Source organism: Dasypus novemcinctus, chromosome 10, assembly GCF_030445035.2.
Source record: "Dasypus novemcinctus isolate mDasNov1 chromosome 10, mDasNov1.1.hap2, whole genome shotgun sequence".
Taxonomy (NCBI): Eukaryota; Metazoa; Chordata; class Mammalia; order Cingulata; family Dasypodidae; genus Dasypus; species Dasypus novemcinctus.
In genome coordinates, this window is record NC_080682.1 from 46,371,405 (window position 1) to 46,392,696 (window position 21,292).

General features: G+C 63.6%; 1 protein-coding gene across 2 annotated transcripts in view; it reads right to left on the reverse strand.

The window, feature by feature from the left end:
* Positions 1–14,339: 14,339 nt before the first annotated feature.
* Positions 14,340–21,292, reverse strand: part of CD82 (CD82 molecule) — a 47,490-nt gene continuing 40,537 nt past the window's right edge. For both annotated transcript variants that reach the window (XM_058305490.2, XM_058305491.2), the window contains exons 7-10: positions 19,040–19,141; positions 15,925–16,128; positions 15,582–15,665; positions 14,340–15,301 (exon numbers count right to left, since the gene is read on the reverse strand). In XM_058305490.2, coding sequence (XP_058161473.1) covers positions 15,224–15,301; positions 15,582–15,665; positions 15,925–16,128; positions 19,040–19,141 — 468 coding nt within the window. In that variant the 3' untranslated portion in view covers positions 14,340–15,223. The remainder of the gene's footprint in view (positions 15,302–15,581; positions 15,666–15,924; positions 16,129–19,039; positions 19,142–21,292) is intronic.

Below are 21,292 nucleotides of genomic sequence, written 5' to 3' on the forward strand. Positions count from 1 at the left end.
CTCCACCCTCAGGTGGGCCACCTCCTTGCTAAGGTCCAGGCTCTCCACCCTCACGTGGGCCACCTCCTAGCTAAGGTCGAGGCTCTCCACCCACAGGTGGGCCACCTCCTTGCTAAGGACGAGGCTCTCCGGCCCTCACGTGGGCCACCTCCTTGCTAAGGTCCAGGCTCTCCACCCTCACGTGGGCCACCTCCTAGCTAAGGTCGAGGCTCTCCACCCTCAGGTGGGCCACCTCCTTGCTAAGGACGAGGCTCTCCGGCCCTCAGGTGGGCCACCTCCTAGCTAAGGTCGAGGCTCTCCACCCTCACGTGGGCCACCTCCTAGCTAAGGACGAGGCTCTCCACCCTCAGGTGGACCACCTCCTTGCTAAGGTCCAGGCTCTCCACCCTCACGTGGGCCACCTCCTAGCTAAGGTCGAGGCTCTCCACCCTCAGGTGGGCCACCTCCTAGCTAAGGTCGAGGCTCTCCGGCCCTCACGTGGGCCACCTCCTAGCTAAGGTCGAGGCTCTCCACCCTCACGTGGGCCACCTCCTAGCTAAGGTCGAGGCTCTCCACCCTAGGTGGGCCACCTCCTTGCTAAGGACGAGGCTCTCTGGCCCTCAGGTGGGCCACCTCCTTGCTAAGGTCCAGGCTCTCCACCCTCACGTGGGCCACCTCCTAGCTAAGGACGAGGCTCTCTGGCCCTCACGTGGGCCACCTCCTTGCTAAGGACGAGGCTCTCCACCCTCAGGTGGGCCACCTCCTTGCTAAGGTCCAGGCTCTCCGGCCCTCAGGTGGGCCACCTCCTTGCTAAGGTCCAGGCTCTCCACCCTCAGGTGGGCCACCTCCTTGCTAAGGTCCAGGCTCTCCACCCTCACGTGGGCCACCTCCTAGCTAAGGTCGAGGCTCTCCACCCTCAGGTGGGCCACCTCCTAGCTAAGGTCCAGGCTCTCCACCCTCACGTGGGCCACCTCCTAGCTAAGGTCGAGGCTCTCCACCCTCAGGTGGGCCACCTCCTAGCTAAGGTCGAGGATCTCCACCCTCAGGTGGGCCACCTCCATGCTAAGGACGAGGCTCTCTGGCCCTCAGGTGGGCCACCTCCTTGCTAAGGTCCAGGCTCTCCACCCTCACGTGGGCCACCTCCTAGCTAAGGACGAGGCTCTCTGGCCCTCACGTGGGCCACCTCCTTGCTAAGGACGAGGCTCTCCACCCTCACGTGGGCCACCTCCTAGCTAAGGACGAGGCTCTCCGGCCCTCAGGTGGGCCACCTCCTAGCTAAGGTCGAGGCTCTCCACCCTCAGGTGGGCCACCTCCTTGCTAAGGTCCAGGCTCTCCACCCTCACGTGGGCCACCTCCTAGCTAAGGTCGAGGCTCTCCACCCTCAGGTGGGCCACCTCCTAGCTAAGGTCGAGGCTCTCCACCCTCACGTGGGCCACCTCCTAGCTAAGGTCGAGGCTCTCCACCCTCAGGTGGGCTACCTCCTTCCTAAGGACGAGGCTCTCCACCCTCAGGTGGGCCACCTCCTTGCTAAGGTCCAGGCTCTCCACCCTCACGTGGGCCACCTCCTAGCTAAGGTCGAGGCTCTCCACCCTCAGGTGGGCCACCTCCTAGCTAAGGTCGAGGCTCTCCACCCTCACGTGGGCCACCTCCTAGCTAAGGTCGAGGCTCTCCACCCTCAGGTGGGCCACCTCCTTGCTAAGGACGAGGCTCTCCGGCCCTCAGGTGGGCCACCTCCTAGTTAAGGTCGAGGCTCTCCACCCTCACGTGGGCCACCTCCTAGCTAAGGTCGAGGCTCTCCACCCTCAGGTGGGCCACCTCCTAGCTAAGGTCGAGGCTCTCCACCCTCAGGTGGGCCACCTCCTTGCTAAGGTCCAGGCTCTCCACCCTCACGTGGGCCACCTCCTAGCTAAGGTCGAGGCTCTCCACCCTCAGGTGGGCCACCTCCTAGCTAAGGTCGAGGCTCTCCACCCTCAGGTGGGCTACCTCCTTGCTAAGGACGAGGCTCTCCGGCCCTCAGGTGGGCCACCTCCTTGCTAAGGTCCAGGCTCTCCACCCTCACGTGGGCCACCTCCTAGCTAAGGTCGAGGCTCTCCACCCTCAGGTGGGCCACCTCCTAGCTAAGGTCGAGGCTCTCCACCCTCACGTGGGCCACCTCCTAGCTAAGGTCGAGGCTCTCCACCCTCACGTGGGCCACCTCCTAGCTAAGGTCGAGGCTCTCCACCCTCAGGCGGGCCACCTCCTTGCTAAGGACGAGGCTCTCCGGCCCTCAGGTGGGCCACCTCCTTGCTAAGGTCCAGGCTCTCCACCCTCACGTGGGCCACCTCCTAGCTAAGGACGAGGCTCTCCGGCCCTCACGTGGGCCACCTCCTTGCTAAGGACGAGGCTCTCCACCCTCACGTGGGCCACCTCCTAGCTAAGGACGAGGCTCTCCGGCCCTCAGGTGGGCCACCTCCTTGCTAAGGTCCAGGCTCTCCACCCTCACGTGGGTCACCTCCTTGCTAAGGACGAGGCTCTCCGGCCCTCACGTGGGCCACCTCCTTGCTAAGGTCCAGGCTCTCCACCCTCACGTGGGCCACCTCCTAGCTAAGGTCGAGGCTCTCCACCCTCAGGTGGGCCACCTCCTTGCTAAGGACGAGGCTCTCCGGCCCTCAGGTGGGCCACCTCCTAGCTAAGGTCGAGGCTTTCCACCCTCACGTGGGCCACCTCCTAGCTAAGGACGAGGCTCTCCGGCCCTCAGGTGGGCCACCTCCTTGCTAAGGTCCAGGCTCTCCACCCTCACGTGGGCCACCTCCTTGCTAAGGACGAGGCTCTCCACCCTCACGTGGGCCACCTCCTTGCTAAGGTCCAGGCTCTCCACCCTCAGGTGGGCCACCTCCTAGCTAAAGTCGAGGCTCTCCGGCCCTCACGTGAGCCACCTCCTAGCTAAGGTCGAGGCTCTCCACCCTCACGTGGGCCACCTCCTAGCTAAGGTCGAGGGTCTCCACCCTCAGGTGGGCCACCTCCTTGCTAAGGACGAGGCTCTCCGGCCCTCAGGTGGGCCACCTCCTTTCTAAGGTCCAGGCTCTCCACCCTCACGTGGGCCACCTCCTAGCTAAGGACGAGGCTCTCTGGCCCTCACGTGGGCCACCTCCTTGCTAAGGACGAGGCTCTCCACCCTCACGTGGGCCACCTCCTAGCTAAGGACGAGGCTCTCCGGCCCTCAGGTGGGCCACCTCCTAGCTAAGGTCGAGGCTCTCCACCCTCAGGTGGGCCACCTCCTTGCTAAGGTCCAGGCTCTCCACCCTCACGTGGGCCACCTCCTAGCTAAGGTCGAGGCTCTCCACCCTCAGGTGGGCCACCTCCTAGCTAAGGTCGAGGCTCTCCACCCTCACGTGGGCCACCTCCTAGCTAAGGTCGAGGCTCTCCACCCTCAGGTGGGCCACCTCCTTGCTAAGGACGAGGCTCTCCACCCTCACGTGGGCCACCTCCTTGCTAAGGTCCAGGCTCTCCACCCTCAGGTGGGCCACCTCCTAGCTAAAGTCGAGGCTCTCCGGCCCTCACGTGGGCCACCTCCTAGCTAAGGTCGAGGCTCTCCACCCTCACGTGGGCCACCTCCTAGCTAAGGTCGAGGGTCTCCACCCTCAGGTGGGCCACCTCCTTGCTAAGGACGAGGCTCTCCACCCTCAGGTGGGCCACCTCCTTGCTAAGGTCCAGGCTCTCCACCCTTACGTGGGCCACCTCCTAGCTAAGGTCGAGGCTCTCCGGCCCTCAGGTGGGCCACCTCCTAGCTAAGGTCGAGGCTCTCCACCCTCACGTGGGCCACCTCCTAGCTAAGGTCGAGGCTCTCCACCCTCACGTGGGCCACCTCCTTGCTAAGGACGAGGCTCTCCGGCCCTCAGGTGGGCCACCTCCTAGTTAAGGTCGAGGCTCTCCACCCTCACGTGGGCCACCTCCTAGCTAAGGTCGAGGCTCTCCACCCTCAGGTGGGCCACCTCCTAGCTAAGGTCGAGGCTCTCCACCCTCAGGTGGGCTACCTCCTTGCTAAGGTCCAGGCTCTCCACCCTCACGTGGGCCATTTCCTAGCTAAGGTCGAGGCTCTCCACCCTCAGGTGGGCCACCTCCTAGCTAAGGTCGAGGCTCTCCACCCTCAGGTGGGCTACCTCCTTGCTAAGGACGAGGCTCTCCGGCCCTCAGGTGGGCCACCTCCTAGCTAAGGTCGAGGCTCTCCACCCTCACGTGGGCCACCTCCTAGCTAAGGTCGAGGCTCTCCACCCTCAGGTGGGCCACCTCCTTGCTAAGGACGAGGCTCTCCGGCCCTCAGGTGGGCCACCTCCTAGTTAAGGTCGAGGCTCTCCACCCTCACGTGGGCCACCTCCTGCTAAGGTCGAGGCTCTCCACCCTCAGGTGGGCCACCTCCTAGCTAAGGTCGAGGCTCTCCACCCTCAGGTGGGCCACCTCCTTGCTAAGGTCCAGGCTCTCCACCCTCACGTGGGCCACCTCCTAGCTAAGGTCGAGGCTCTCCACCCTCAGGTGGGCCACCTCCTAGCTAAGGTCGAGGCTCTCCACCCTCAGGTGGGCTACCTCCTTGCTAAGGACGAGGCTCTCCGGCCCTCAGGTGGGCCACCTCCTTGCTAAGGTCCAGGCTCTCCACCCTCACGTGGGCCACCTCCTAGCTAAGGTCGAGGCTCTCCACCCTCACGTGGGCCACCTCCTAGCTAAGGTCGAGGCTCTCCACCCTCACGTGGGCCACCTCCTAGCTAAGGTCGAGGCTCTCCACCCTCACGTGGGCCACCTCCTAGCTAAGGTCGAGGCTCTCCACCCTCAGGTGGGCCACCTCCTTGCTAAGGACGAGGCTCTCCGGCCCTCAGGTGGGCCACCTCCTTGCTAAGGTCCAGGCTCTCCACCCTCACGTGGGCCACCTCCTAGCTAAGGACGAGGCTCTCCGGCCCTCAGGTGGGCCACCTCCTTGCTAAGGACGAGGCTCTCCACCCTCACGTGGGCCACCTCCTAGCTAAGGACGAGGCTCTCCGGCCCTCAGGTGGGCCACCTCCTTGCTAAGGTCCAGGCTCTCCACCCTCACGTGGGTCACCTCCTTGCTAAGGACGAGGCTCTCCGGCCCTCACGTGGGCCACCTCCTTGCTAAGGTCCAGGCTCTCCACCCTCACGTGGGCCACCTCCTAGCTAAGGTCGAGGCTCTCCACCCTCAGGTGGGCTACCTCCTTGCTAAGGACGAGGCTCTCCGGCCCTCAGGTGGGCCACCTCCTAGCTAAGGTCGAGGCTCTCCACCCTCACGTGGGCCACCTCCTAGCTAAGGACGAGGCTCTCCACCCTCAGGTGGGCCACCTCCTTGCTAAGGTCCAGGCTCTCCACCCTCACGTGGGCCACCTCCTTGCTAAGGACGAGGCTCTCCACCCTCACGTGGGCCACCTCCTTGCTAAGGTCCAGGCTCTCCACCCTCAGGTGGACCACCTCCTAGCTAAAGTCGAGGCTCTCCGGCCCTCACGTGGGCCACCTCCTAGCTAAGGTCGAGGCTCTCCACCCTCACGTGGGCCACCTCCTAGCTAAGGTCGAGGGTCTCCACCCTCAGGTGGGCCACCTCCTTGCTAAGGACGAGGCTCTCCGGCCCTCAGGTGGGTCACCTCCTAGCTAAGGTCGAGGCTCTCCACCCTCAGGTGGGCCACCTCCTTGCTAAGGACGAGGCTCTCCACCCTCAGGTGGGCCACCTCCTTGCTAAGGACGAGGCTCTCCACCCTCACGTGGGCCACCTCCTTGCTAAGGACGAGGCTCTCCACCCTCACGTGGGCCACCTCCTAGCTAAGGACGAGGCTCTCCACCCTCAGGTGGGCCACCTCCTTGCTGAGGTCCAGGCTCTCCACCCTCACGTGGGCCACCTCCTAGCTAAGGTCGAGGCTCTCCACCCTCAGGTGGGCCACCTCCTTGCTAAGGACGAGGCTCTCCACCCTCAGGTGGGCCACCTCCTTGCTAAGGTCCAGGCTCTCCACCCTCACGTGGGCCACCTCCTAGCTAAGGTCGAGGCTCTCCACCCTCAGGTGGGCCACCTCCTAGCTAAGTTCGAGGCTCTCCACCCTCACGTGGGCCACCTCCTAGCTAAGGTCGAGGCTCTCCACCCTCAGGTGGGCCACCTCCTTGCTGAGGTCCAGGCTCTCCACCCTCACGTGGGCCACCTCCTAGCTAAGGTCGAGGCTCTCCACCCTCAGGTGGGCCACCTCCTTGCTAAGGTCCAGGCTCTCCACCCTCACGTGGGCCACCTCCTAGCTAAGGTCGAGGCTCTCCGGCCCTCACGTGGGCCACCTCCTTGCTAAGGTCCAGGCTCTCCACCCTCACGTGGGCCACCTCCTAGCTAAGGTCGAGGCTCTCCACCCTCAGGTGGCCACCTCCTTGCTAAGGACGAGGCTCTCCGGCCCTCAGGTGGGCCACCTCCTTGCTATGGTCCAGGCTCTCCACCCTCAGGTGGGCCACCTCCTAGCTAAGGACGAGGCTCTCCACCCTCAGGTGGGCCACCTCCTTGCTAAGGTCCAGGCTCTCCACCCTCAGGTGGGCCACCTCCTTGCTAAGGACGAGGCTCTCCGGCCCTCAGGTGGGCCACCTCCTTGCTAAGGTCCAGGCTCTCCACCCTCAGGTGGGCCACCTCCTAGCTAAAGTCGAGGCTCTCCGGCCCTCACGTGGGCCACTCCTAGCTAAGGTCGAGGCTCTCCACCCTCACGTGGGCCACCTCCTAGCTAAGGTCGAGGGTCTCCACCCTCAGGTGGGCCACCTCCTTGCTAAGGACGAGGCTCTCCGGCCCTCAGGTGGGCCACCTCCTTGCTGAGGTCCAGGCTCTCCACCCTCACGTGGGCCACCTCCTAGCTAAGGACGAGGCTCTCCGGCCCTCACGTGGGCCACCTCCTAGCTAAGGTCGAGGCTCTCCACCCTCACGTGGGCCACCTCCTAGCTAAGGTCGAGGGTCTCCACCCTCAGGTGGGCCACCTCCTTGCTAAGGACGAGGCTCTCCGGCCCTCAGGTGGGCCACCTCCTTGCTAAGGTCCAGGCTCTCCACCCTCACGTGGGCCACCTCCTAGCTAAGGACGAGGCTCTCGGCCCTCACGTGGGCCACCTCCTTGCTAAGGACGAGGCTCTCCGCCCTCACGTGGGCCACCTCCTAGCTAAGGACGAGGCTCTCCGGCCCTCAGGTGGGCCACCTCCTAGCTAAGGTCGAGGCTCTCCACCCTCAGGTGGGCCACCTCCTTGCTAAGGTCCAGGCTCTCCACCCTCACGTGGGCCACCTCCTAGCTAAGGTCGAGGCTCTCCACCCTCAGGTGGGCCACCTCCTAGCTAAGGTCGAGGCTCTCCACCCTCACGTGGGCCACCTCCTAGCTAAGGTCGAGGCTCTCCACCCTCAGGTGGGCCACCTCCTTGCTAAGGACGAGGCTCTCCACCCTCAGGTGGGCCACCTCCTTGCTAAGGTCCAGGCTCTCCACCCTCACGTGGGCCACCTCCTTGCTAAGGACGAGGCTCTCCACCCTCACGTGGGCCACCTCCTAGCTAAGGACGAGGCTCTCCACCCTCAGGTGGGCCACCTCCTTGCTAAGGTCCAGGCTCTCCACCCTCACGTGGGCCACCTCCTACCTAAGGTCGAGGCTCTCCACCCTCAGGTGGGCCACCTCCTTGCTAAGGACGAGGCTCTCCACCCTCAGGTGGGCCACCTCCTTGCTAAGGTCCAGGCTCTCCACCCTCATGTGGGCCACCTCCTAGCTAAGGTCGAGGCTCTCCACCCTCAGGTGGGCCACCTCCTAGCTAAGTTCGAGGCTCTCCACCCTCACGTGGTCCACCTCCTAGCTAAGGTCGAGGCTCTCCACCCTCACGTGGGCCACCTCCTAGCTAAGGTCGAGGCTCTCCACCCTCACGTGGGCCACCTCCTTGCTAAGGACGAGGCTCTCCGGCCCTCAGGTGGGCCACCTCCTTGCTAAGGTCCAGGCTCTCCACCCTCACGTGGGCCACCTCCTTGCTAAGGACGAGGCTCTCCACCCTCACGTGGGCCACCTCCTAGCTAAGGACGAGGCTCTCCGGCCCTCAGGTGGGCCACCTCCTTGCTAAGGTCCAGGCTCTCCACCCTCACGTGGGCCACCTCCTTGCTAAGGACGAGGCTCTCCACCCTCACGTGGGCCACCTCCTAGCTAAGGACGAGGCTCTCCACCCTCAGGTGGGCCACCTCCTAGCTAAGGTCGAGGCTCTCCACCCTCACGTGGGCCACCTCCTAGCTAAGGTCGAGGCTCTCCACCCTCACGTGGGCCACCTCCTAGCTAAGGTCGAGGCTCTCCACCCTCAGGTGGGCCACCTCCTTGCTAAGGACGAGGCTCTTCGGCCCTCAGGTGGGCCACCTCCTTGCTAAGGTCCAGGCTCTCCACCCTCACGTGGGCCACCTCCTAGCTAAGGACGAGGCTCTCCGGCCCTCAGGTGGGCCACCTCCTTGCTAAGGACGAGGCTCTCCACCCTCACGTGGGCCACCTCCTAGCTAAGGACGAGGCTCTCCGGCCCTCAGGTGGGCCACCTCCTTGCTAAGGTCCAGGCTCTCCACCCTCACGTGGGTCACCTCCTTGCTAAGGACGAGGCTCTCCGGCCCTCACGTGGGCCACCTCCTTGCTAAGGTCCAGGCTCTCCACCCTCACGTGGGCCACCTCCTAGCTAAGGTCGAGGCTCTCCACCCTCAGGTGGGCTACCTCCTTGCTAAGGACGAGGCTCTCCGGCCCTCAGGTGGGCCACCTCCTAGCTAAGGTCGAGGCTCTCCACCCTCACGTGGGCCACCTCCTAGCTAAGGACGAGGCTCTCCACCGTCAGGTGGGCCACCTCCTTGCTAAGGTCCAGGCTCTCCACCCTCACGTGGGCCACCTCCTTGCTAAGGACGAGGCTCTCCACCCTCACGTGGGCCACCTCCTTGCTAAGGTCCAGGCTCTCCACCCTCAGGTGGGCCACCTCCTAGCTAAAGTCGAGGCTCTCCGGCCCTCACGTGGGCCACCTCCTAGCTAAGGTCGAGGCTCTCCACCCTCACGTGGGCCACCTCCTAGCTAAGGTCGAGGGTCTCCACCCTCAGGTGGGCCACCTTGCTAAGGACGAGGCTCTCCGGCCCTCAGGTGGGTCACCTCCTAGCTAAGGTCGAGGCTCTCCACCCTCAGGTGGGCCACCTCCTTGCTAAGGACGAGGCTCTCCACCCTCAGGTGGGCCACCTCCTTGCTAAGGACGAGGCTCTCCACCCTCACGTGGGCCACCTCCTTGCTAAGGACGAGGCTCTCCACCCTCACGTGGGCCACCTCCTAGCTAAGGACGAGGCTCTCCACCCTCAGGTGGGCCACCTCCTTGCTGAGGTCCAGGCTCTCCACCCTCACGTGGGCCACCTCCTAGCTAAGGTCGAGGCTCTCCACCCTCAGGTGGGCCACCTCCTTGCTAAGGACGAGGCTCTCCACCCTCAGGTGGGCCACCTCCTTGCTAAGGTCCAGGCTCTCCACCCTCACGTGGGCCACCTCCTAGCTAAGGTCGAGGCTCTCCACCCTCAGGTGGGCCACCTCCTAGCTAAGTTCGAGGCTCTCCACCCTCACGTGGGCCACCTCCTAGCTAAGGTCGAGGCTCTCCACCCTCAGGTGGGCCACCTCCTTGCTGAGGTCCAGGCTCTCCACCCTCACGTGGGCCACCTCCTAGCTAAGGTCGAGGCTCTCCACCCTCAGGTGGGCCACCTCCTTGCTAAGGTCCAGGCTCTCCACCCTCACGTGGGCCACCTCCTAGCTAAGGTCGAGGCTCTCCGGCCCTCACGTGGGCCACCTCCTTGCTAAGGTCCAGGCTCTCCACCCTCAGGTGGGCCACCTCCTAGCTAAGGTCGAGGCTCTCCACCCTCAGGTGGCCACCTCCTTGCTAAGGACGAGGCTCTCCGGCCCTCAGGTGGGCCACCTCCTTGCTAAGGTCCAGGCTCTCCACCCTCAGGTGGGCCACCTCCTAGCTAAGGACGAGGCTCTCCACCCTCAGGTGGGCCACCTCCTTGCTAAGGTCCAGGCTCTCCACCCTCAGGTGGGCCACCTCCTTGCTAAGGACGAGGCTCTCCGGCCCTCAGGTGGGCCACCTCCTTGCTAAGGTCCAGGCTCTCCACCCTCAGGTGGGCCACCTCCTAGCTAAAGTCGAGGCTCTCCGGCCCTCACGTGGGCCACTCCTAGCTAAGGTCGAGGCTCTCCACCCTCACGTGGGCCACCTCCTAGCTAAGGTCGAGGGTCTCCACCCTCAGGTGGGCCACCTCCTTGCTAAGGACGAGGCTCTCCGGCCCTCAGGGGGGCCACCTCCTTGCTGAGGTCCAGGCTCTCCACCCTCACGTGGGCCACCTCCTAGCTAAGGACGAGGCTCTCCGGCCCTCACGTGGGCCACCTCCTAGCTAAGGTCGAGGCTCTCCGCCCTCACGTGGGCCACCTCCTAGCTAAGGTCGAGGGTCTCCACCCTCAGGTGGGCCACCTCCTTGCTAAGGACGAGGCTCTCCGGCCCTCAGGTGGGCCACCTCCTTGCTAAGGTCCAGGCTCTCCACCCTCACGTGGGCCACCTCCTAGCTAAGGACGAGGCTCTCGGCCCTCACGTGGGCCACCTCCTTGCTAAGGACGAGGCTCTCCGCCCTCACGTGGGCCACCTCCTAGCTAAGGACGAGGCTCTCCGGCCCTCAGGTGGGCCACCTCCTAGCTAAGGTCGAGGCTCTCCACCCTCAGGTGGGCCACCTCCTTGCTAAGGTCCAGGCTCTCCACCCTCACGTGGGCCACCTCCTAGCTAAGGTCGAGGCTCTCCACCCTCAGGTGGGCCACCTCCTAGCTAAGGTCGAGGCTCTCCACCCTCACGTGGGCCACCTCCTAGCTAAGGTCGAGGCTCTCCACCCTCAGGTGGGCCACCTCCTTGCTAAGGACGAGGCTCTCCACCCTCAGGTGGGCCACCTCCTTGCTAAGGTCCAGGCTCTCCACCCTCACGTGGGCCACCTCCTTGCTAAGGACGAGGCTCTCCACCCTCACGTGGGCCACCTCCTAGCTAAGGACGAGGCTCTCCGGCCCTCAGGTGGGCCACCTCCTAGCTAAGGTCGAGGCTCTCCACCCTCAGGTGGGCCACCTCCTTGCTAAGGTCCAGGCTCTCCACCCTCACGTGGGCCACCTCCTAGCTAAGGTCGAGGCTCTCCACCCTCAGGTGGGCCACCTCCTAGCTAAGGTCGAGGCTCTCCACCCTCACGTGGGCCACCTCCTAGCTAAGGTCGAGGCTCTCCACCCTCAGGTGGGCCACCTCCTTGCTAAGGACGAGGCTCTCCACCCTCAGGTGGGCCACCTCCTTGCTAAGGTCCAGGCTCTCCACCCTCACGTGGGCCACCTCCTTGCTAAGGACGAGGCTCTCCACCCTCACGTGGGCCACCTCCTAGCTAAGGACGAGGCTCTCCACCCTCAGGTGGGCCACCTCCTTGCTAAGGTCCAGGCTCTCCACCCTCACGTGGGCCACCTCCTAGCTAAGGTCGAGGCTCTCCACCCTCAGGTGGGCCACCTCCTTGTTAAGGACGAGGCTCTCCACCCTCAGGTGGGCCACCTCCTTGCTAAGGTCCAGGCTCTCCACCCTCATGTGGGCCACCTCCTAGCTAAGGTCGAGGCTCTCCACCCTCAGGTGGGCCACCTCCTAGCTAAGTTCGAGGCTCTCCACCCTCACGTGGTCCACCTCCTAGCTAAGGTCGAGGCTCTTCACCCTCACGTGGGCCACCTCCTAGCTAAGGTCGAGGCTCTCCACCCTCAGGTGGGCCACCTCCTTGCTAAGGACGAGGCTCTCCGGCCCTCAGGTGGGCCACCTCCTTGCTAAGGTCCAGGCTCTCCACCCTCACGTGGGCCACCTCCTAGCTAAGGACGAGGCTCTCCGGCCCTCACGTGGGCCACCTCCTTGCTAAGGACGAGGCTCTCCACCCTCACGTGGGCCACCTCCTAGCTAAGGACGAGGCTCTCCGGCCCTCAGGTGGGCCACCTCCTTGCTAAGGTCCAGGCTCTCCACCCTCACGTGGGCCACCTCCTAGCTAAGGACGAGGCTCTCCACCCTCACGTGGGCCACCTCCTAGCTAAGGACGAGGCTCTCCACCCTCAGGTGGGCCACCTCCTTGCTAAGGTCCAGGCTCTCCACCCTCACGTGGGCCACCTCCTAGCTAAGGTCGAGGCTCTCCACCCTCAGGTGGGCTACCTCCTTGCTAAGGACGAGGCTCTCCACCCTCAGGTGGGCCACCTCCTTGCTAAGGTCCAGGCTCTCCACCCTCACGTGGGCCACCTCCTAGCTAAGGTCGAGGCTCTCCACCCTCAGGTGGGCCACCTCCTAGCTAAGGTCGAGGCTCTCCGGCCCTCACGTGGGCCACCTCCTAGCTAAGGTCGAGGCTCTCCACCCTCACGTGGGCCACCTCCTAGCTAAGGTCGAGGCTCTCCACCCTCAGGTGGGCCACCTCCTTGCTAAGGACGAGGCTCTCCGGCCCTCAGGTGGGCCACCTCCTTGCTAAGGTCCAGGCTTTCCACCCTCACGTGGGCCACCTCCTAGCGAAGGACGAGGCTCTCCACCCTCAGGTGGGCCACCTCCTTGCTAAGGTCCAGGCTCTCCACCCTCACGTGGGCCACCTCCTTGCTAAGGACGAGGCTCTCTACCCTCACGTGGGCCACCTCCTTGCTAAGGTCCAGGCTCTCCACCCTCAGGTGGGCCACCTCCTAGCTAAAGTCGAGGCTCTCCGGCCCTCACGTGGGCCACCTCCTAGCTAAGGTCGAGGCTCTCCACCCTCACGTGGGCCACCTCCTAGCTAAGGTCGAGGGTCTCCACCCTCAGGTGGGCCACCTCCTTGCTAAGGACGAGGCTCTCCGGCCCTCAGGTGGGCCACCTCCTAGCTAAGGTCGAGGCTCTCCACCCTCACGTGGGCCACCTCCTAGCTAAGGACGAGGCTCTCCACCCTCAGTTGGGCCACCTCCTAGCTAAGGTCGAGGCTCTCCACCCTCACGTGGGCCACCTCCTAGCTAAGGTCCAGGCGCTCCGGCCCTCACGTGGGCCACCTCCTTGCTAAGGACGAGGCTCTCCACCCTCAGGTGGGCCACCTCCTTGCTAAGGTCCAGGCTCTCCACCCTCACGTGGGCCACCTCCTAGCTAAGGTCGAGGCTCTCCACCCTCAGGTGGGCCACCTCCTAGCTAAGGTCGAGGCTCTCCACCCTCAGGTGGGCCACCTCCTTGCTAAGGTCCAGGCTCTCCACCCTCAGGTGGGCCACCTCCTTGCTAAGGACGAGGCTTTCCCGCCCCAGAGCCACACCAGCCTCTTTCATGGAGGAGCCGGTCTGTAGTTGCACCCCACCAGGGTCCAAGAATCTAAAGCAAAATGAATCAGCAGTCATCTCAGAGGTCTGCTGAAAAAGGCAGATTCCTTGTCCTCACACCTGGTCTGCTGCGCCACAATTCCTGAGGCCTGGAACCTGCATTTTCACGGGTGCTCCTGCCAGAGTGAGAGGCCCATGGGGCCGGGGCTGGGGCCGGGGCTGCGGAGGAGCCTGGAGGAGCCAGGGGACCAGTCGAGGCTGCCCCGGGCTCCCAGGCTGGGGCAGCAGCGCCACCTAGTGGGCGTGCTGTAGCACCGCCCTCCACCTGCCAGGCCCCACTGCAGGGAGGCAAGGCGGGTGTGGGCCTCCCCACCCACCGCCTCCTCCAGGGACAGGGAAAAGTGGAAATGGGTGGGGGGGACAAGCTCCCTCCTAGGTCTCCTTGTCCCCAACCTTCCTCACCCCCGTACCCTGAAGGGGGGACTTGCCTTGCCTTTGGCATTAAGCAGCCGCAGAGCTTGAGCCTCAACTCCTCTGGGCTCCCGGTGGGGGGCAGGTGCACTGGGCTCAGCCGCAGCAGCCGTGCTCGGGCAGGAGCTTCCTTCAGAGTCCCATATTTCAGCTTTAAAAGTCCCCTGAGTTCTGCACATCTTAGTCCATCATATTTCTTTAATAGGAAAATGTTTCCTTCCACAAATCTTCACCAAAAACCAGACGCTCTAAAAAGATGGGCCAAGTTTGCGCCGGGCTTCACAGAGCCCCTCGCCAGCCCACTTTTGTGCATCTTCTGGAGGGAGGAGCCGAGGCCTGCATCCGTCTCAGCACACAGATCAAACTCCAGCCCGCCTGGCTGCCAGGCAAGGAGCTCAGAGCCCGGCCAATCACCACCCACAGGCGCCCGGCTGAGTGGGGGCCGGCGATGCCACCAAAGGGCCCACTCCTGGGGGACAGCAGCGAGGCACCGCCCCTCTTCCAGCAGACCCGGCCGCTGCCTCCTGACGCCTCTCCCTGGCACCTCTGGCCTCCCCAACACCCAGGGAAGCAGCATCCCCACTGGGGCAGGCGAGGTTGTTACAAATCCTCTTTAATAGTCAGTCTTTCTCTCTCGAGTATGTGTAATACATCTGTGCACGCAGAGCCCACCCCCTGTTTCCCCTACAAGGCACAGCCTCACCCACCCTCACTCCCCAGGGCACACAGGACTCCTGCTGCACAACGGCCGGCCCTGCTTCTCCCAGAAGAAAGCGTGTCATTCCCCCCCGCCCCGTCCCCGGACAGCTCGGGGTCCTGGGGAGGCAGGGCCGGCTCAGCGCCAGGCCCTAGGGGCTCACCTTCTGGTTCCATGAGGGGCCAGGCTGAGTCCTGACCCCCTCGCCCCGGTGAGCCCCGAGGCCCTGCCCCGATGGCCTGGGCCGGCCTGATGGGAGCTGCCTGGACGGGGCGGGTCAGGCCCGGGAGCAGCTGCTGCCCCTGTGGTCAGGCAAAGCCCACCCTCCCCCAATTCCTTTAAGAAAAATGTGGAAACCAAAACCACAAGCATCTTAGTGGGAAAACAGTTCACCCACGCAGTGGGCAGACCCTGACAGTCCAGCACGCCTTGCTCAACCCCACCCACCCACCCACTTTTTTCACCTCCATGGCCATACAGTATACCTGGCCTTGAACAGGTAGAAACACAGCCCGCCAGATGGGGCAGGGACACTGCAGGCAGCATTTTCTCTGAGTTACTACGAGTGCCCTGGTGGGCAGAGGGTGGAGGGGCTGCAGAACACCCAGGGCTCAGGGCTGGCAGGAGCAAGGCGGGCAGAGGGGTCCGGGCCCTAGAAAGCCCCACTTGCAGCCAGCACGGGAAGAGTAGGGTGAGGTGGGGGGCAGGCCTGGAGGAGGGAGCCAGGGGGGCTCCTAGGAGCCCTGAAGCTGGGGCTGGGCAGGAGGAAGGGACGGTGGCTGCCTTAGTACTTGGGGACTTTGCTGTAGTCCTCGGAATGGATGTGCCGGCACAAGCAGATGGACAGGAGCATCCCCAGAAGCTGTGGAGGGAGAGGAGGAGAGTCAGGCGGGGGCAGGACCGCCCGGCAGCAGAGCAGCAGCCTGCCGGCCGGGGCGGCACGCAGGTCGTGAGCCGGATTGCACGGCCACCCCGCGATGAGGCAGCAGGCGGAGGCCAGCGAGGGCCAGCGCCTCGCCCGAGGCCACGGGGCTGCACGGCGCTCAGGGCCTCTAAAGTCCCACGGGCTTCCCCGTTGACCTCAGCAGAGCGGGACGATCAGGGAGGATGGGGCACAGGGGGGCAGCGGGGAGGGGCCAGACCTCGACAACAGCGATGCCCACGCACACGCCGAGGATGATGCCCACGTTCTCCTGCAGCCACGCCTGCACCTTCTCCATGCAGCCCTGCGGGGGGAGAATGCAGTCACGTCACGCCACGCGTCACCCAGAGCGGCCCCCACCCACCCATGGGGTCTGCGGGTTCCGTGAATGAAGAGACGGACAAATAAGTAGACAGAGGTAAAAATGACAGAGTCGGTCAAGGTGGGGGACTCCCAAATGAAGAAGGCAGGACTGAGCAGTGGCCCTGAGGAGCCTGGGCATGGGAGTATCTGAGCCTGTGGGCATCCCGAGCCCCCCAGCCCGGCCCCGGCCCCCCAAACACCTCCTGGTACACAGGCCAGTCCTCGGGGCTCTCGCCGCTCTGAGTCGCGTTGCCGGGGGCAGTGCAGAAGCCCTTGTTGGGGGAGTCGCTGCCTTCCTCCTTTCCCGGGTCCTTGCAGGAGCAGGGGTAGGCAGTGTGGTTGCGGTTCATGAGCTCGGTGTTGTTCGCCCAGCTGTGGAAGCTGACCCAGCCGCAGCACTTCACCTGGGCAAAGAGAGGACCGGGCTGCTCGGACCCGCTGCCCACCGCAGGCCACCAGCCCCCTGGCAGAGGTGGGGTCTCCCCAGGACAGAGGCTCGGACTGGCCACCTCCAGGCCCCCTGTGACCCCAGTCAAACCTCCAAGCTCAGAGTTTAGGTTTCACTTCGGCTTCTGTGAGCCCCAAGGGACACAAAGAAGCTTCCAGGAAACATGCCCCAGACTATTAATACAACAGAGAGTAAAAGTGTAAAGCAGAGCAGGAGGGAAGCTCAAGTTGAAAGACGGAACCTCGCTGTGCAGGGCGCAAGAAGGGCAGGCAGCCGTGGTTGAGGTGTGGGATCGCCAGTCGGGGTGCTGGGTTCTAATGCCCGGCGCTGCCACCTGCCCACTGAGTGGCCTCGGCCAAGGCATCGACCTCAGTTTCTCATCTTCATAATGGGGATAACGAAGGTTCCTAACTCGTGGGGGTGTCAGGAGGCCTAAATGGGATGAGGCAGGCAAAGCATCCAGCACAGGTCCAGAAAGCAGAGTACAAGCTCAGTAAACGCCAGGTTCCACTTTCAGTCCCTGAGCACATGCTGGAATTGAAAATTTGGCCCTGAGCTTCCTGGTTGCCAAAGTGAAACAGGAGACATGGGCAATTCTGCCTTTTCAGAGGGGAAAATCCTTTCGTTTTGGGGTGGGGGGCCTTCCTGGGCTCCGTGTGCTACCAGGAGTTTCCTGGGGCAGGGCTCAGGGCTCAGGGGCTGAGCTGGTGCTGGAAATGCCCCGGAAGGCGCGTGGTCCCAGCTGTTTCAAATCCTGGCCCTGCCTTGTGCAGGCAAGCTGCAGCACTTCTTTGAGCCTCAATTTCCTCATCTGGAGAGTGGGATAATAGCAACTATTATTTATGCTCCAGTCCCTGGGAGGATTTGATGGGACCGCTGTGACCAGGACTCCCACCCAGCCCGAGGTCAGTTTTCCCCCGGCTGCCTCCCCTTGGGCCGGCGAGTCTAGAGGAGCAGCCCAGTGGCCAGCAGGAGGCGTCCCGAGCACACACAGGCGGGCTCGGGCTCCAGGCAAAGTTTCTAACCCAGGTTTCATTTTTCACCCTGGCTGCCCTCGATCTGGCAGAAAAGGCTGGCACCTCTGAGGACACGCAGGTCTGCGGGGCCAGGTGAAGTGGGGCAGCGGGCAGAGCCCTCCCCTCCAGGGCCGCTGCCCCGCCCCTGCTGACGCCCGTGCCGAGGTCGGCCCTCCGCAGCACATGCCGGGGTCCACCCGGGTTCTCTGAGATTGCGCACGTGGTTTAAAGCAGCACCACCAGCGGGCCACGTACGAGGGCGCCCCCTGCACCCCGGGCTCTACGCGCGCGAGCTCACACGAGCCAGGATCAGCAGCTCCATTTCACAAAGGAGAGCTTAGCTAGGAAGGGGCGTCAGCCCTCCAGCCCCAGGGAGCCTGGCTCAGTCTCGTTCTTCACCACCAGTCCTGGCAGACGTCGGAATCATCTGGAGGCCCTGTCTGTGGCAGGAACCGCCCCGCTGCCCCCAAGCAGTCCCTCCCAGGGGACCGCGCTCTCCCCCAGACTCCTCCGAGCGTGATGCTTGTTCATCTTAGCAAAGGGTCTCGGTAATTAAGGACCAAACTACAGGTGTGACAAAAACCTCTCCAGTGGGTACCATATCAATGCTAAAGGTAAAAACAAAAAATAAAAATACTGGATATAATGAGATGTGACTACGGCCAAGTTTTCATTTTTTCCATTTTCTTCATTATCAAGGAGACCTTGGTCATGTCATTTAATTAATCTGTGATCACGTATTCATCTTATGGAACACTAGAGAAACAACGGCGTTTGTTTTTAATATTAAATGAGATAGGTGTGCCTGGACAGGATTTTTTGAAGGGATGCTTCTATAATTTGCTGAGCTACCTTTTGTCTGTTGTTTTGTTTTTTGAAATTAAGTTAAAAAAAAACAAAAAACAAAAAGCGCCTCTGCAGCAGGCACGAGCCCTCCCGTGGATGCGGCCCCGTCTGCACCCCAGCCCTGAGCCTCACCCAACAGCGGGTGGGGCTCCCAGGAGGAACGCGCCCGCCTCTGCTCACTGCTCAGGAGTGGGTGGCCGGGCGCCTGGCCCAGGGCCCTCTCCAAGCTCCAGACTACCCGGACCCCGGGGTCAGGCTTTCCCCCCTGCCCACCGCCCACCTCCCCGCCACAGGTTGGCGCCAGCATGTGTGACGTGGCCGCCGTGCCCAGGGCCCTCGCGGGGGCCAGGAGGAGGCTGCAGGGTGGAGGGCGGGCCCTGCCGAGGGACCCCGACACGGGGGGCCCGGACACGTTTCGTCAGGGATGATTTGTGCGTGAGGAGACTGGTCCACCAAGACAGGCCGGGAACCCAGTCCGTCAGTCAGCCTGCCCGTCTGTCAGCCTGCCCATCAGTCCGTCTGTCTGTATGCATCCACTAAAAAGTGCAGCTTGACGGATTCTTACAAACCTATACGTGGGCGTAGCCACCATCCAGAGCAAGACTGGCTAGAATGTTCCTGGCACCCAGAAGGCTGCCGCAGGCGCCTCCCCGCCGGTGCCCGCCCCCGGGTGGCCTGCACCCAGGCTTCCAGCAGCGGACCCACCTTGGCACATGGTTTCTTCCCAGCCGGGGCGGGGCTCCCCACACGCCCTGGGGTGAGCGGTCAAGAGCTGCCCTGTCGCTCCGGCCCCAGACGGGATCACGGCAAGCCAGGAGCTGCCTCCAAGGCCCTGCACCCCGGAGCAAGGAACGGGGGTTGGGGGATGCAGGGAGGGGGGCTGCTCAGGGACACACCTACCGACATGTTCACAGACAGTCTCTGTCAGGCATGGACAGGCCCTGTGGCCCCTCGGACCCACCCAGCCACAGAGCCCGGCGTGGCCCTGGCCCTCCCGCCCCTTACCTGGGCCTGCACGTAATCCCAGGCTTCCTGCAGGCTGTCCACAGAGCTGGCGTTGTAGTTCCTAATAAGATCGGTCACAATGCCTCCCATCTCCTTCTTCAACTGCAGAGCGGAAGGTAAGGATCAGGGTCGGAATCCCCGAAACTCAGGCCACAGCTAATTAACCGCCCCCCGCCCCCCCAGCCCCAACAACCCTGGGGAGCTGGTTGGAGAGAGACTCACTTTATCCACTCTCCAGCTCCCTCCTGGGTGCCAGCCCCATGCAGCCAGAGACAGCCACTCCCATTCCGCACTGGGCGGCTGTGTGGCCCTTGAAGCATGAACCATCCCATGTCACTGCCCCAGCCGCCTCCCACTGCTCTCAGGGAAAACACCCAAGTCCTCTCAGCCGCTGGAGCGCCCTACCTGCTCTGGCTCCTGCTCTTCCCAGACGCAGTCTCCCTATTCTTGTTTACTTCGCTTCAGTTTCACTGCTGTTGTCTCCATGCTAGGCACGTGCTGGCCTCAGGGCCTTTGCACTTGCTCTCCCCTCTGCCTGGGTGCTCTCTCCCCAGCTATTACCGCGGCTCACTCCTGTGCTTCCTTCAGGGCCCGGCTCAGATACCACCTCCTGGGAAAGACATTCCCAGACCACACCAGGAAACACCAGCCTGCTCCAATCCTAGGCACCCACCCATCCAGGCCTTCCCTGCCCTTCTAGGGCACCCCTGCTGTGTTTTTGTAATAGCTCTTTTGTTTCCAGGGTAGTTTTTGTCTGGTTTGGTTTGGTTTGGGTCTCTCTCCTTCACTAGAATGGCTGCTCTTTGGGGGCCGGGGGCCCACCTGGTGTCCTCACTGCAGAGTCCTCAGGTGCTGGAGCAGGTGCCCGTCCCTATCTGCTGAGCACGTGTGTAGCCAGGCTCCGGGCGCAGTGCTCGCGCTGCTCAGTTAACCCCACCAGGTCAGGGGCTGCCACTGCCCTGCCTCATGGCGGGGGAGACCAGGCAGGGGAGGGCGGGGGGCGAGCAGGGCTCAGCTGCTTCCTCCGCGCAGCAGGGCGCGGCCCCTCGGAACACCCTGGGGGACCCCGGAGCCCCCCTGTCCCACAGCCCTCCGCCCCTCCCCTCCCCTTCCCCGCGGGCCTCCACGACCTCCCTCAGGAGCAGCGAGTGTGGGGAGGCGGCGGGTTTAGAACCTCTCCAGGACCTGGCCCCTGACCGGGCGCTCTCAAGCCCACACCCCACCACGCTGGCCGCCCACCCGGGGGCGCTCAGCACCGTGGAGCCCTGGCGGGCGCAGGAAAAAACCCACTTTTAACTCACTCCACGGAGAAAACGCTGATTTACAACAAGGCAGACGGGTTTATGGGTCAGAAGGATTCAGCCCCAGGGGCCTCCCGTTGGTGCTGAAAAGAAGGCCCCACTCGGAGCAGCTTTTCAGGAACAAGTCTGCTCTGCAAACGCACAATTAGCCTTGCACGCTAAGGCCAGCTGGGCCGAGGGCAGGTGGGCGTGGGTGCCGCCCGGCCTCTCCCTGGCCGGCCTCTCCCATGGACTTTGCCCAGAGGCCCTCCCAGGGCACAGGAGCGTGCAGAGGCTGGACATGGCCACCTGCTGCCGCCGCGGGAACCACAGACACGCCAACGCGCGCTAGCCCAGCCCCGAGCGGACGGCTGGACCCCTGCCCCTCGGTTGCCGAGAAAGGGGAATCGGGAATGGGACAGGTGCTTCCAGGCAGGGGGCTGCGAGCCCGGCTCAGGAAATCCTGCGAGCGGGGCTTCCTCCAGCTACCTGCCGGCAGCCCGAGCTCCCCCGCCTCTCCCAGAACCCACATCCTCCAGATAGACCCGCAGCCCCCGTTCCTGGCCCCACGCACACGGCGCTCGACCTCACGACAGTAAGACCAGCATCAGCTTTTCTCAAGGCTTTCTATGGTCGTTTTTGTTTTGTTTCGTTTTGTTTTTAGGTACTGGGGATTAGACCCGAGACCTCACACAGGGAAGCAGGTGCTCAGTCACTGTGCCATACCCACTCCCACTGTGCACTTTCACTGTAACCCTCACAGCAAACCTAGCCCAGGTGTTGGCTTGGTCCCCTCGTTTTAGAGCAGGGGTTCTTAACCTTTTTTGTTCCACGAACCCCTTTGCCAGTCAGGTGAAAACCACGGACCCCTTACTAGGGCTACACTATACCATGTATGGCTTAAATAGACCACACCTGTACCAACATGACCCCACAAGAATGTTCTTTTGAGTTTTCAATTCAAGCTCACAGA